General features: G+C 39.9%; 1 protein-coding gene across 1 annotated transcript in view; it reads left to right on the forward strand.

Annotated features, from left to right (window-relative positions):
• Positions 1-12,103, forward strand: part of IFT52 (intraflagellar transport 52) — a 30,698-nt gene extending 18,595 nt beyond the window's left edge. The window contains exons 6-7 of the mRNA XM_067153593.2: positions 3,690-3,935; positions 11,718-12,103. Of these exons, the coding sequence (XP_067009694.1) occupies positions 3,690-3,935; positions 11,718-12,002 (531 nt within the window). The 3' untranslated portion in view covers positions 12,003-12,103. The remainder of the gene's footprint in view (positions 1-3,689; positions 3,936-11,717) is intronic.
• The last annotated feature ends 3,262 nt before the right edge of the window (positions 12,104-15,365 follow it).

A 15,365-nucleotide genomic window follows, 5' to 3' on the forward strand; every position in this document is an offset into this window, starting at 1 on the left:
GAATACGTGTTGGGATAATCGCAATGATTGGCCAGTGTCGGGAGAGGAGACGAGGATGTGTACTGTTGTCTCTCTTCTCAGCCCTGATGAGCTTCTGTCTGCTTCCCAGCTTCATCATGAGGGTGAGCATCAACACTCATTGAGGGGCCGTCTTGACACATCTTCACTCTTGATGTGCGAATAAAGGATAAGAAGGAAACCGGGTAAGGACGGGAAAGGGGACAAGTCAGAAAGATAAAGATGATTACTTCTTCTTCCCTGGCCATATATATACCAATAAAACGGGCACTCCCGAGCTCACACAGGGTTGGCTCAACCGAGCTCGATAGCTGCAGTCGCTTAAATGCGGCCAGTTTCCAGTATTCGGGGGATAGTGGGTTCAAACCCTACTGTCGGCAGCCCTGAAGATGGTTTTCCGTGGTTTCCCATTTTCACTGCAAGCAAATGCTGGGGCTGCACCTTAATTAAGGCTGTGACTGTTTCCTTCCCATTCCTAGCCCTTTTCTGTCCCATCGTCGCCATAAGACCTATCTGCGTCGGTGTAAAAAAAAAAAAAAAAAAAGTTGGCTTGGCTCGGCTGACTCGTAGAGAATATGTCCGACATTTTTGTACCAAATCTAATGGCACTTCACTTTTCCTTAAGACAGCCTTAGCAGTTCATTTCCATGTTGCCTTAGGACGCCCTCTTCCTCTCTTCGGCTCTTCAATGGCAATAGCTTTTCCATGTGGTGTTAATTTCTTCTTCTGACGTGACCATACCAGTGGAGCTGTTTTTCCTTCATCTTGTCGCTAATGGGTACAATTTTAAAGGATCCTCGCACATGCTCATTGCGCACTTTGTCATACAGAGCGATGCCCGCCAACCATCGCAACATCGGCATCTCTGTGACGCATTCGCTAGTCTTTTTCTGTCTTGCCCAACATTCGGAACCGTACATGAGGTCAGGGCAGACGGTGGTTTGTACACTTTGCTCTTTAATTTGATTGGCATCTGCTTATCATACAGAACACCATTTCATCCAACCAACACTGATACGGCGCATCAATATTACCATCAGTTGTGACTGGCTCCATGGCTAAATGGTTAGCGTGCTGGCCTTTGGAGTCCCGAGTTCGATTCCCGGCAGGGTTGGGAATTTTAACCATAATTGGTTAATTGCCCTGGCACGGGGACTGGGCGTACTTGCTGTCTTCATCATTTTATCCTCATTACGATGTGCAGGTCACCTACGGGCGTCAAATCAAAAGACCTGCACCAGGCCTCTCCGGAGGCCTTATTATTACCATGAGTTGTGATGATTGATCCAAGATATTTGAACTTGTCAGTCACCATCAGTGGTTCTCCAGCAAGGAAGACAGTGTTGTGCGGGCCCGCAAAGTTGAAGAACATATACTCCGTCTTCTTGCGACTTATTTTTAATCCTTTTGTCTCTAGTATTACTCGTCATCGTTCCAAGACTGCCTCAACGTACTGACATGACTCGCCAACCAAACCAATATCGTCTGCGTAAAGTAGGGTCCATGGTAGGTCTGTTCAGGTGCTCCGTCATGTAGTTGATGACAATGTTGAACAGTGCGGGGCTCAGTGTCGACCCCTGATGTACACCGACATCAACACGGAAACTATCTGAAACGCTTGCAGTTGTTTTCATCATAGTAGATGGACATACATACATATCTTGGATCATCTTCACATACACTTCAGGAACTTTCTGGTGTAGTGCTGCCCAGACAATATCTCTAGGAATGCGATCAAAGGCTTTCTGCAGATCAATGAATATGTCATTACGTAGCTCACGGTTTTTCTCAGTCAAGATCCGCAGAGTCTGAATTGCGTCACTTGCTGACATATCTGATGTGAAACCACACTGGTTCCAGTGAATGTTAATCAAACCCTTGGTGCAGTCTCCTATGATGCACTCCCAGATTTTAATCTTTGGTAAAGATGAATACACATGGAAAAAATCTATTATGTGTTTCTTAACATGCTCCTGTATACATCTTGTTTGTTCCTTTGCATTAGTGATATTGACCCAGTGGGTTTCTTTCTTCCTTTTGTGTTTGTCCTGCATTCTTGTTACACCATGCCTGTACTCATGTCTACCTTTTTGCCCCTTCCATTTTTCCGTGTTTATCTGACTTTCTCCTTTTCCTACACTTCCTACATCAAGACTGAAGATCTGACAAGCCCGCCCTCCTGATGAAACCAGGAAGCAGAAACGAGCTTGTCGAGGGCTGAGAAGACTTGGGGTGGCGGTGTATGATGTATTGATTAACCTTGTCCTGTTTTTTCATGTTTGTCCTCATCTCCTCTTTCTGTATATAACTTGATGTGTTCACTAGGACCATTATTACTTCTTGTTCTTCTTATCTTCCCAAAACTTCCTCATCCTTTCACTATGGGCTTGTCTTCTCTCATTCTTGGATATGAACTTATATGAATTGATTTTCTGTCTGAATGTGGTCTGTGCAGTTGCCAGTAGGTCAATATTAATTTCTGCAAGGTTGCTTTGAGTGTCTAACAACCAGCGTAATTTGGTTTGTCGGCCTCCGTTAATGATGAAAAAGATTTTTTTTTGGGCAGCTGAGAGTCCTCCATTCGTACTGTGTGGCCGTAAAATTTCATGCGCCTCTTCCGAGCAACTGAGGAGAATCGCTCTGTCATAGAATACAGTTCTTCTGAGCTTTTATGCATCCAGATACCGTCGTGAATCTTGGGTCCAAATACCTTCCTGAGTATCTGCCGTTTGATTTTCTCTTTGTCCTTGATGTTGATGGTTAAGGATGACGTCTCATTTGCATAGAGTGCTTCGGGGAGAACAACTGTGTGTAGTGTCGTAGTTTGGCTTTAGTGGAAACCGATTTCTTATTGTACATATTCCAAGTGATTGTGTAGGCTTCATGTAATTTTTCTGCACATGTTATATAGCTATTTTTTCACTTCCAATGTTCCCAATAATTTCACCCAAGTACTTGAAGTGCTTAACTTTTGTGATGTTGCCTTATTTGGTTGCAAGTTGTGTCAGACTTTAGTTCTTGGAGTCCATGTATTGTGTTTTCTCATAAGAGATTTGGAGGCCGGTTTTGATGGCGATTTCATGAAGCTTCTCGATGGCTTGTCTGGCTTCCTCAGGAGTTCAGGTAATTATTGCTAGGTCATCAGCAAAGGCAAAGCACTTTATGTTGATTCTCTTATCTTTGGTTCCCATACTTATTTTAAGTACTTCCCTCTCCCAGGTTTTGATGATCTTATCCGTACCAAATTAAACAGGAGTGGGGACAACCCATCACCCTGTCTTACTCCTGTTCTGATTTGAAAAGGTTAGAAGATTTCACTCATGAATTTTACTTTAGTAGTTGTGTCTGTCAAAGTCTGTTCAATTAACACAGTTGTTTTGCTATTCACACCGCATTCATGCAGTATATTGAACAGGGTGATGCAGTCAGTAGAGTCGTATGCTTTTTTAAAGTCTACGAAAGTGACGACTGTGCGGTTCGACTGGCGGTGTTGCAAAATTGCTATTGCTGTTTGATTGTTAAAATGTTGAAATCTTTTAATCAATGCAGATTGGCATTGTTTGCATAAATTGTCATTTTTACTGAATGCCTCTTTTTTTTTTTTTTTTTTTTTTTTTAGATGAATTACATGTGAAATCAATATTCATGTTATTTGTTCTGTTGGTTTATAGATCTCGGATTATATTATGATTCCCGATACAGCAAGGTTGGCTGAGATGCCCCGGAAGTGCCTCCAAGAGTCAGCCGATGAGATTCCCACAGATTACACAAAGTTATTTAATAATCGATTATTTTCCATTCATACTGGGGTTGTGCCTGCTGCGATCAATGCATATAAAGAGCTGAATGTGAAACATGAACCTCTGAGGCTTATTACACCTCAGTTTGAAACTCCACTACCTCTTCTGCAAGCTGCTGTGAGTAAGACTATTGAATACTATAATTTATTTTCTTTCAGATACACAAAATGTGTCCAGAAAATTAGGATACATGATATGTTGGGCAAAGAGTACATTTTTCAGTACATCCTAGGTATACACTCGCTTTGATCCTTTCCCTTTCCCCTCACATTCATTCAATAGTGCTACACCAGCTTTACTCAAGCTGGGCTTTTCATCCTCGCAGCACACATCATATAAGTGGGCAGGCAGGCGATTAGCATGTGTGATTCTTCCAGTGCTGATGAAAATTCTTTCAGGTCTTGAATGTGATCCATTGCATATTCCGCCAAATTGAACCAAGAATTTTGTCGAGTCAAGATGACATTCAGAAATAGTGTACACATTCTGTCTGTCTCAGGAAAAAACAGCAGAGGTGCTTCCGTTTCACATATTTATACTATTGCTTTGGTCAAGTATTGAGGTCAGTTAAAATATCTGACCACATGCTTGCAGTGACATTGAATTTGTGTACCCAGCACTAAATGTGCACCATATTATCTGATGAAGGGACAATCAGTCAGCAATCAATCATTCATCATTTACGGCTGCTTCCCAGGTGGCAGATGCCCTATTACTTGTTTACCTATCTTTTCTTAAATGTTTTCAGAGAACTTGGAAATTTATCAAACATTTCCCTCGATAAATTATTCCAATCCCTTATTCCTCAGCCTATAAATGGATATTTGCCTCAATTTGGCGTCTTATTAAATTCCAGCTTTATCTTCATGTTTTTAAAAGCTGCACTCAAGCTATTGTCATTCCGGACCATCTGTTCACTTACAACTCGGAACATACCGCTTATCTCATCTCATCTCATCTCATCTCCTTAATTCCAAGTTTTACCAATCCAAAATTTGCAACATTTTCATATCAGTACTCTTTTGTCAGAAATCATCAAGAACAATTCCTGCTGCTTTGCTTTGGATCTTTTCCAATGCTTGTAACAAGTAATCCTGGTGTGGGTCCCATACACTAGAATAACACTCTAATTGAGGCCTTACCAGGGCCTTCTTCTTTACATCCTTACTACAACACCAAAATCGGAGAATTAACACAGGCACCCATGTTTCGTGCCAAGTCTGAAACAATTCCTACAACGTTACTGAACTCATTACCACAAGAATCTACATCATTTTTAAATGGCACACAAATAATCTGCTGCTATTGCATTCTCCAAAATGTTCACACCAGCCACATACATTTTTTGCATTTCAGAACAAAGAACAGCAAATTGGAACGGTTGATGATTGCCCCAAATTCCTGGTTGCTACAGGAAGCTTGTGCAGAGTATTGTGTTGTCAAAGCATATTAAAGGAGCTTGCGGTGAACTTGAATGAGCGCATTCCAAGTGCAGATGCTCCTGAAGTGTGATCTAGTCTGTACTGGATAAGAACAAATCTCTGTACTACATTCATGATGCTATTTGCTACGAGGAAAGGAGAACATTATGTTAATGTGTAAATCATAAACAGAGCTTAGACCTTGAAGTACATCCTGACAGTCTCTTATAATACCAGCCAATACATTGACTCTGTAAAGGTGCTGCAGTCAAACATTTATTGTACCATGAGACTTTTCGTCAGCTGGCTAATTTTCGCTATAAAAATTCATGATACCATCTATTCCAAATGTTTCCTCATCTGCAAGCCAGTCTGAAGAATAAACAAGGGATTGGTAGTTTGCCCAATAAACCATCGGCAAAAGATTTTCCGTGGTGGGTGGTTGGCTGGTTGGCACTAGACCTTGGAACACGTTGAAGGTGATTTGGATACAAACACTTTCCTTAGAGTATCCTCCATGCATTCATGTGAAATGTACCAAATGCAACAGCCAGTTGTCTTGTATTGATTCCTGAATCTTCTCAGATGCCCTGTAGAATGCGTTCTTCTCTATCTTGCTAAATCCACAGTTCGCGGTGTTACGGATCCTGTGCCAGCAAATCGATGACAAACTGTAGGAAAGGGTTTATAGTTGAGCTGCTATCGGTTCTGGAAATGTAATCTGATATAGCTGTGCAGCCTTGTGACCGTACGTAAGAATCTTATCTCTCTGCCCACGAAATCCCCGTGGGTGGGAGCGGTAGAATAACACCCACCGTATCCCCTGCCTGCCATAAGAAGTGACTAAAAGAAGCTCCAGGGGCTCTGAACTTTGGAGTGTGGGTTGGTGACCACAGGGCTCTTAGCTGAGTCCTGGCATTGCTTCCACTTACTTGTTCCAGGCTCCTCACTTTTATTTATCCTATCTGACCTTCCTTGGTAAACTCTTGTTCTTTTCTGATCCTGACGGTATTAGAACACTCGAGGCCTAAGGAGACTTTCATTTTCACACCCTTCGTGGCCCTTGTGTTCCTTTGGCCGATACCTTCATTTTTCAAAGTGTCGGACCCCTTCCATTTTTCCCTCTGATTAGTGTTATTTAGAGAATGGTTGCCTAGTTGTACTTCCTCTTAAAACAAAAAAAAAAACAAAAAAACAAAAATAACCACCACCACCACACAAAATGAATATCCTGCCATAATTAGGTGCTGAAATGGAACTGAACTGTAGTTTAACATTCATATGCTCATTGTAACAAATTATTATGCTTCTTCCTGGCCAAGAAGATTTTAATTCGTTTTAAGGACATAAGTATTTTAACATATGTACCGTATTTACGCGAATAATCCCCGCATATTTTAAAAAAAATTTGAGGTATGAAATTGAGATGCAGGTTTTATTTGCGTTAAGGTTGGCAACACACTCCTGGTTCATATAGTTTTCGATATTGGGTGTACAGTTATGCTTTGTGTAACTGCACATGGAAGAAAACTGCCCCCATATGTCAAACTTAAAGAGAAAACAGTTCAGACTTTTAATTCAAAACTGTCTTTATTTTTTTTTAAATATTTTTTTACAGAGTAATTTAAATTTGAATTTTCTCAGTGTCACGATAGAACGTGTCTTCCGGAACGTGCAGGGGTAGCTTTTCACTCTTTCATTCGCTTCTGTGCGTCTCCAGTGTGTTTCATAGTTGCTAAGTTTGAATGAAATCGTAATTCGTTACTATTCAGCGTTTTAAGGAATGCCACAATATCACGTAGCGGGCAGTGTGCGAGAAACAATCCGTGAACACTGACGATGCTGACAGTTGGCGAAAAAGCGTGGTTCATAATTATAATCAATTCATATGCACCAAACAATATTTATTGTCAATGCCGATGAAACTACATCATTTTTTTTTAATGCCGAGATCAAATAGACTTAGGTTTGAAAGGAGATAGTGTCACTGTTACTGTGTTGCAATGCAGATGGATGCGAGAGACTTCCCACTCCCTCCCCTTGTCATAGGAATGTTCGATAAGCCACGGTGTTTTAAGGGAAACAGGTAATTTCCGTGCAAGTAGAAGGCATTTAAAATGCATACAATATAGTAATCCATGGGAGCCAGCATAGATTTCTCCTCGTCTTGGAATCATATTTTTTTCTTTTTTCTTTCATTGCTTGAGGTTATGTTTGCTAGTGAATTATCCAAGTTCATTATTTGAATATTGTAAATGCTCCTTGTGGGATACATCTTTGAATTATTTTTTTTTTTTCCCCATGGCATTTGAATGGTTTAAACTTTGAATAAATGTTAATTGCATGCAGTAACGGGTCTTAGAATATTTTGTGACGCCGCGTGGGTTGGCATTTCTGAATTACAAGTTGGCAGTTAATTCAAAATCACATAATTCAGAGTCACATTTTTTGTCTCGAGCAATTCAAATGAACAAGATTTACTGTATCGCAAAACTAACAAACGTGTTCGTAGGTGTGTATGTTTCAAGTGTTTACATTGCACAAAAAGAATTATCCACCACTGGTCGTGTTAATCTCCAAGTAAAAAAAAAATCGTATGTAAGAAGTGTTTTAGATGTGGAGTGTGACGAACTTGTAAGTAATTTAGGAGAGGATTCTAGTGATGTAAGATACAAAGAATCTTCCGATCTACAGGGAATCGAGCCTATTGCAAGTTCAGATTAATGAAATACCTGTCACATAACAAGGCCTACTTACCAATTTTCAGGGCAAATATATTTTATAGCAGTGATAATGCATTTTTATCATCTCAAATTTGTTCAGGCAAAGTAGCTACATCCATCATGTTCTTTTTTGCATAAAGACCCTGTGTTTATGCCTACGTTACTCTTTCGCTGGAAGGAATTTTAGTTCTTTTTTTCTGTTATCCTTCCTAAAATTAGGGTGCAGGGATTATTTGCGTAAATACGGTAAACAATCATTTGAATTCCCGTAAGACTATTTCACTGGTGTTCATATCACATACCAAAACTTTAAAACCTTTTTGGTGTTTGTATTGTGAATCATAACTTCAAGGATGTTGTAGCAAGTTGGGACAATGATACCCGTATGTAAAATGATAATTTTTGACCTAATTTTAGATGTGTAAGATCAAGTATTGATAATTTGTCATTTGGGTCTTTATTGTATGAATGTTTTAAATTTTGTTTGCTGATGAAGAGAGAATTGCATAAAGTTGTTACGCATTTCTCAAAACATGTACGGTTGAAATGAAGTAGCAGTGTTTTATGTATTTAATGAAGTATTGTCAAGGCGGACCCACTAAGAGCCTTTTGAGTTATATAGTTGTATCATAGTCAATACGGAGCATATTGGATTGAAATGGTTAAATTATTTTATTCTAGGATTTTAGGTGTTCCCTTAAACTACCATTTCACTCAAAATTGTTATATCTAGTTGGAAGGAGAAGCAGAACGAGGGGCTCAGGAGGTTGGACCCTGCTTGCACAAGCATCTCATTAAAAACGTGCACAAAGCCAAAGAAGTCATATTGTGGTCAGATTTTTGCAGAGCAGGAAACTCAGTGGTCAAAAATTACCAGTGTTTCGCCCCAGTGCAGCATGGGCTCATCAATGTCAAAAACGTATCAGATGTAAGGCTTTTCAGGCGTTTGCTCTATTAACCAGCGTTTCGTCTTAGGTCTGACACTAGACTCATCAGAGTGGAATGTGTCAGATCCTACCCACTGACGCTGGGGTGTATGCAGGTGAACTTATCAGAAGCCCTTATAAGAGGCACAGTCTGATAACTGCATATGGGAGATAAATCTCCACAATGGAATTATTGCCCGCCTAGCAATTCCGAATGGAAAATTCTAAATTCCCATGGAGGGAATTAGATATTTTTCACCAATAGAGCATGTCAAAATTGTATGCAGTTATCAGACTGTGCCTCTTATGAGGGCTTCTGATAAGTTCACCTGCATACACCCCAGCGTCAGTGGGTAGGGTCTGACACATCCCGCTCTGATGAGTCTAGTGTCAGACCTAAGACGAAACGCTGTTTAATAGAGCAAATGCCTGAAAAGCCTTACATCTGTTATGTTTTTGACAGGGTCTTCTCATTCCATTATGGTCCAATGGAAAACCAGTTTGAAAAGCGAAGTTGAACGACTTGCACTCCCTAATGAAGCTAATTCCCAACGATGCTAAGCCTTTGGAAATATGGATTTTGAACTCAAAAATTCTTAAAATCCTGCATTATATTACACTTGGAGAAACTGTGTGTTTATGATGCCTTAATACTATAATCTACCAGTGTAATTTCTTTACTATATTCTAAAATTCATGTTTTTTCTATGTCATGTATGCTGTTATATATAATTTAATCCTGTACTTAAATAAGCATTAAAATTAGTTAAAAAGTACCATATTTTACACTGCACTGGGTGTTTAAAAGTCAAATCGAATCACTAAATCACAATTTTGTTTGTTGGTCAAGTGATGCAAAACAAAAAGACTAAAGTAACCGCAATAAAGCATCAATTGACCAAGTGCCATTATCTCAGATTACAGGAATATACTTAAAATATCCCTTATATGATACATTAAGGAGAAAAGTCATGTTTCCATCTTCATTTTGGTATATAATTCCTTACATTTCACAGGAAGTATGTATTAATAAAAAGGATTTTGCGTTTGTGTCAACATCTCAAAATCTACTTTTGGCGCTTGGTTAAGTGATGCATAACACCATCCTATTCTGAAATACATCAGTCTTAAACCTGGGTAATATAACGACACATGTGGTTTCAGGCTAGAAAACTGCAGAAAATCATGAGTACCACTATAATTCACCTCTAAATCTAGCACAGGTACGAAGAACATGTACTTTACAACAGGAGGTGCACACACAAACCAAGAACAGATATTGTATAGGTTAAGAACTGCCTGCTGCATGTCAAACCTCGCAATAGCTCACCTGACAGAGATCTGAAAGTGAACGGTACTCGAAGGTTCGAATCCCACGCAATAATTGAGCTACTGTGAGGCTTGACGTGCAGTGCGCAGTTCCCTGCTTATACAATGCTTTTGGTCTGTGTGTGCACCTCCTGTTGTCAGGTACATGTTCTTTGTATGTGTGCTCATTTTACTTGTTCATTCGAGGCATAGTAGTGCTCACGATTCCTGCTGTCTTCTAGCCCGTAACCACACATCTCGTTATATCACCCCGTTAGGGAGAGGGACCGATGTACTTCAGAATTGTAGTAAAAGTGGCAGGATGCATAAAACTAGATTGCAAGGGGCTGGTGGACCACCCAGTATATGGATTTGGTAACAAAGTTGACAGTACTGTATAAACACAATCAAGAGTCAGCTGATGTTATATCTGAGTGGAATGTATGTTGTGTCGTGTAACGTTCTTTGCAGTGGTACACAAGTTTACTAATGAACAGCGAATTTACATGCTTCAACTATGAAGCAAGTATGACAAAGAAATTTCCGGAATTCATAACAATTTTAGTACGAGGTTTTGTGGTGTACCGTTACCAACTTGGCATCATTTGTGAAAACATTTAACATCAAATTTGAAAGAACGAGAAATATTAGAGATGCATCAAGATCTGGTTGGCCACATAATGTCCATAATGACAAAAATGCTCGAGTTTTGGTTGCTCAAGCAATAGGTTTGAATTTTGTGAATTGTTTTTAATCCAGAACGAAGCTGATCTAAATATTTGGCAGTCAGTTTTACTTTGGATTGAACGTCCGCAACTTTTTGGATAAAACATTCACAGAGTGATTCGGATGCGATGGGAATATTGATTGGCCACCTTGCTCCTGTGATTTTAGGCCATGTGGGATTATCAAGAAAATTATGTTTTCCATATTGCCAAAAAATGTAGATGAAGTGAAAATGCCCATCTATGTCCATTTCATGCTATTAATGAAGATAAACCTTTATTATCCCGTATTTATGAAATCGGTTGTAAGTCATTGATGAAATGTATTGAGCAATTTTTGTCTAAATGGTTACTTGGGCTGTTTGGGAAAACTTACTTATACGGCACCCTATACACAAATGGCAAATGAAAGCAAGTCTCCTTGGCAAGATATCACCGCATGTGGTATAATATAATTTAAAAAATTCTTAAATAATATCACTCTATTGTCAATATTGTTATTTTGTTCATGACTTCCTAATGCCACTAAACTTAGCAAACCAAATTGTCGTCTTTCAAAAGTACCTCAAACTGGAGATTTCAGAACCTATGTTCATATGACATTTTTTCTTGTCTTGGTGTGAGGAGCTGCCTCTACAGATTATCCTAGCATTTTTGTTACATTCTATGTATATGTCCACATTTTTGTTCAGAATAGTGTAATGAAAGGAAAATCTTTAGATACGATACCGAGGTGAAATGTTCCAGATAATATTTCATTGTGAAGAATGATGTTAGTTTTTTTGAATGGTTGCAGGTTTTTCCTCCGTCATTCCAAGAATTACCACCACCAGCTTTAGAACTTTTTGATTTAGATGAAGCATTTAGCTCAGAGCGCTCCCGTTTGGCCCAGCTGGCAAATAAGTGCCTTCAAGGTGGAGTTGATAGTGGCAGTGAAGAAGCTGATCTGGAATACTTCATCAGAGAATGTGGCCAAATCCTCGGCGTTGCCACAGGTTCCATTGACCCTGACGCTCGACAAGTCCTCCACACTGTAGCATCACACATAGCTGAGTTCAAAAAAGTGAATCACGCAGAGTAAAATGTTGTTTTATTTATTTATATTTATTATTTATTTTAGGAAAGTTAGAAAGTAACTTTCTAATTATTCCAAACAAAGATACATAACTCACTGAATTTTGTGTGTGTTTTCTTGGGCGCTTGGCTTTCTCACCCTTACTCTGTAGATTTCGATCAATTTCGTATGCAGAGCTCACAAGCTTGAAATGTGGAAGTGCTTTGACCTCACTGTCCCCATAGCTTGTGGTTTTTCCTTGAAAATATTACATGATAATGATTAAGTAATGCTGAGCTTCCGTGGCTCAGATGGCAGCGTGTCGGCCTCTCACCGCTGGATATCGTGGTTCAATCCCGGTCACTCCATGTGAGATTTTGCTAGACAAAGCGGTGCCGGGACAGGTTTATCTCCGGGTACTTCGGTTTTCCCTCTCATCTTTCATTCCAGCAAGACTCTCCATTATCATATCATAGCATCTATCAGTCATTAATAAATCACTTTGGGAGTGGCGACTCCATCGTACTAATAGCCTATATATGTTTCATTCATTACATTCCTGACCTGGTCAAAGACTGGAAAACAGGTTGTAGGTTTTCATTTTCAATAATTAAGTAATGCTATCATGTGTTAATTACTTATTTGCCTCTACTAATAAAAGTAGCTTGAACATCTTAGATATTCAGTAAGAAATTCAAGCAGAATGCTTGTTAAATTCAAAAAGATTTGTAGCAGTGTTAAGTATGGGATTGTCTTGTTGGTAAAAATGCTTTATTTTCATTAACATATGATCCAGTATGACATCATGTAGCAAAAGTTTCCTCATAATTAATTTGCTCTGTATATGCCTAATATCTTGATTTGTTAGTAATTTTAGGGTTTCCTTTTTCTTGAGGAATAAAGGAAGCTAGTGCTTAATAATTGATTCCCTACGCGCATTTAGTTCATGTTCCTGCAAACATTTTTCCAGACTTCATAGTGCCTGCAAGATGGGTGTAGCTGTCTAGAACACTGCACTTTTTTTACATTTGCATTTCTTTTTCTCATCTTTTATATGTATGAAGTAAATAATGTTCAGACTAAGCTTGATTTGTTACATTTCTGTACTTTTCATTCTTTTTGGTTGGCAGGACTGTGGAAATGAACGTTCTTCTCCCTCCTCTATCTTTACTTCCCTATAAAGCTGACGCCCAACAAAACGTTCACATACAGTAACTGTACAAACTGAGTTATGAAGGAGTACTCTAGTGTTCATGACCCTTTCGTTTCTGTTATGGGAAAAATATGACCCTGTTGACAATCCCTGAATGGAGCAGATGTTAGGTTTCTCATGAATTTGTAAATAATCAGTGACGTAAGAGAGAATGGTCATGCACCAGAACAGACATTTCAATCAGTGCCACAAATTAAATTGTGCAGAACATGTTTTGCCACTTACGTTAAAAAAATCATGTTGTCTGTGACGTGGCACAGCGCTGGACGTTGTGCATGAAGTTCTGCCATAAGGGGATCACAAGGCTAACTAACAGCTTTGTTATGTTGTGAAAGCCAATGCGTTGTTGGTGATGGGAAGTGCCTGAATCAAAAAGGGACCGGATGCTAAGAAAACCTTCCATTTTACCAATGTAAAGAAGATTAAGTCATGGGACCGTCTTTTAGAATATTTCTTGATGAGTTCATTGAGGAATGAGTGACTATAGAGGTCAATCCAACTGAATCATCAAGAGGTGAAACTAAGAAATTGAAGGTTTTATTAGAATTGACGTAGAAAAATCCAGTTGCACAATACAAGTATATATTTGAATTATGCACAAATTATTGTTGCAGCTTGTATATTTGACTCTAGGTTGAAAAGTGAAGCTCCTATAGTCACAGTACTTTTTGTTACCAAAGATAATGCTTTGTAATACATATTATGCATATTATTCAGTCTGCGGTGTACACTTTTAATCACTTTCAAAGATTTTTTTATGCGGACGTTCATAAACCAAACTCCATGGCGCAACAGCCCTGAAGGGCCATGGCCTACCAAGCGACCGCTGCTCAGCCCGAAGGCCTGCAGAGTACGAGGTGTCATGTGGTCGGTACAACGAATCTTCTTGGCTGTTATTTTTGGCTTTCTAGACTGGGGTGGACCTTCATAGCTTGATCAAATACAGGGTAGCGCACGAAATGCCATACACTGGAAATTGTTTATAGAAAATGTAATATATAACATATTGAATAAAAAATGGCGTTACAACATTCACTGACATGTGCATGGTTAGTCCGTGTGCAAGACATGTTCAAGATGTCCACCTTCTCGGTGTACAACAGCTTCGAGACAAACCCGCATGTTCGTGATCAGTCTATGACACAAGTCCTCTCTCAACCCTCGGAAGAAAGTCACAATGGCCACTTGCAATTGCTGTACATTTTCTGGTTTATGGCAGTAGATTGTCTCCTTCAAATATCTCCACAGGAAGAAGTCGCAGGGATTGAGATCGGGGCTATGCGGTGGCGATATTGAGCCGCTCTGAAAACGCTTGGGATATCGATGAGACATTACACAGGGCCTGAAATGTTCATTCAGGAAGTCCAGAACAACATTTGCTGTGTGCAGACGAGCTCCATCTAGCATGAACCATTGTGTCTCTATTGGTAGTCGTGATGCAAAGAGTTCTGGAAGGAAACTGTTTGTCAACATGTCCAAGTAACGCGCACTATTGACTGTGTCATTGAAAAAGATTGACCCAATAATTCCATGACTGGAAATTGCAGTCCCCCCCCACACGCACACGCACATACGCACACACTTCTTTCGTTCTTTTGCCCAAAACCGAACATTCTGTTTGTTCGCTGCACCATTGAGATAGACGTGTGCCTCATCACTGAACCATGTGTTGTGCAATACGGGATCTCCTTCTGCAATAGCGCACGCAGCAAACTGTACACGCCGTTGCTTGTCAAGCGCCGTTAGTTTTTGACCTGTTGTCATTTTGTATGGAAAAACGTCAAGGTCAGACTGCAGTATTCTCTGAAGTGACCGACGAGAGATGCCCAGCTGAACACATGCAGTTCTGGTGGATTTGGAGGGGCTCCGAGCCACAGCCGCTCTCACAGCAGCAACATTCTCTGGTGAGCGGACTGACTTGAGGCGGAGTCATTTTCTCTCCAGTATGTTGCCTTCTGTTTCAAATTGCCTGGTCAGTCTGTATACCGTCTGCCGGCAAGGAGCCCACCGAGTACGGAAATGAACGCGAAACCTTTCCTGGGTCCGAGCTACGCTCTTTGTTTCCGCATAAAACAACACTATCTTCACCTTCTGTTCACACGTCAATCTCCCTTTGTCCGCCATGCACGCGCGACATATGGTGCTGCCTGTCGGATCACGCATGAAATAAGGTTTCT

Source organism: Anabrus simplex, chromosome 9 (genome assembly GCF_040414725.1).
Source record: "Anabrus simplex isolate iqAnaSimp1 chromosome 9, ASM4041472v1, whole genome shotgun sequence".
Classification (NCBI taxonomy): Eukaryota; Metazoa; Arthropoda; class Insecta; order Orthoptera; family Tettigoniidae; genus Anabrus; species Anabrus simplex.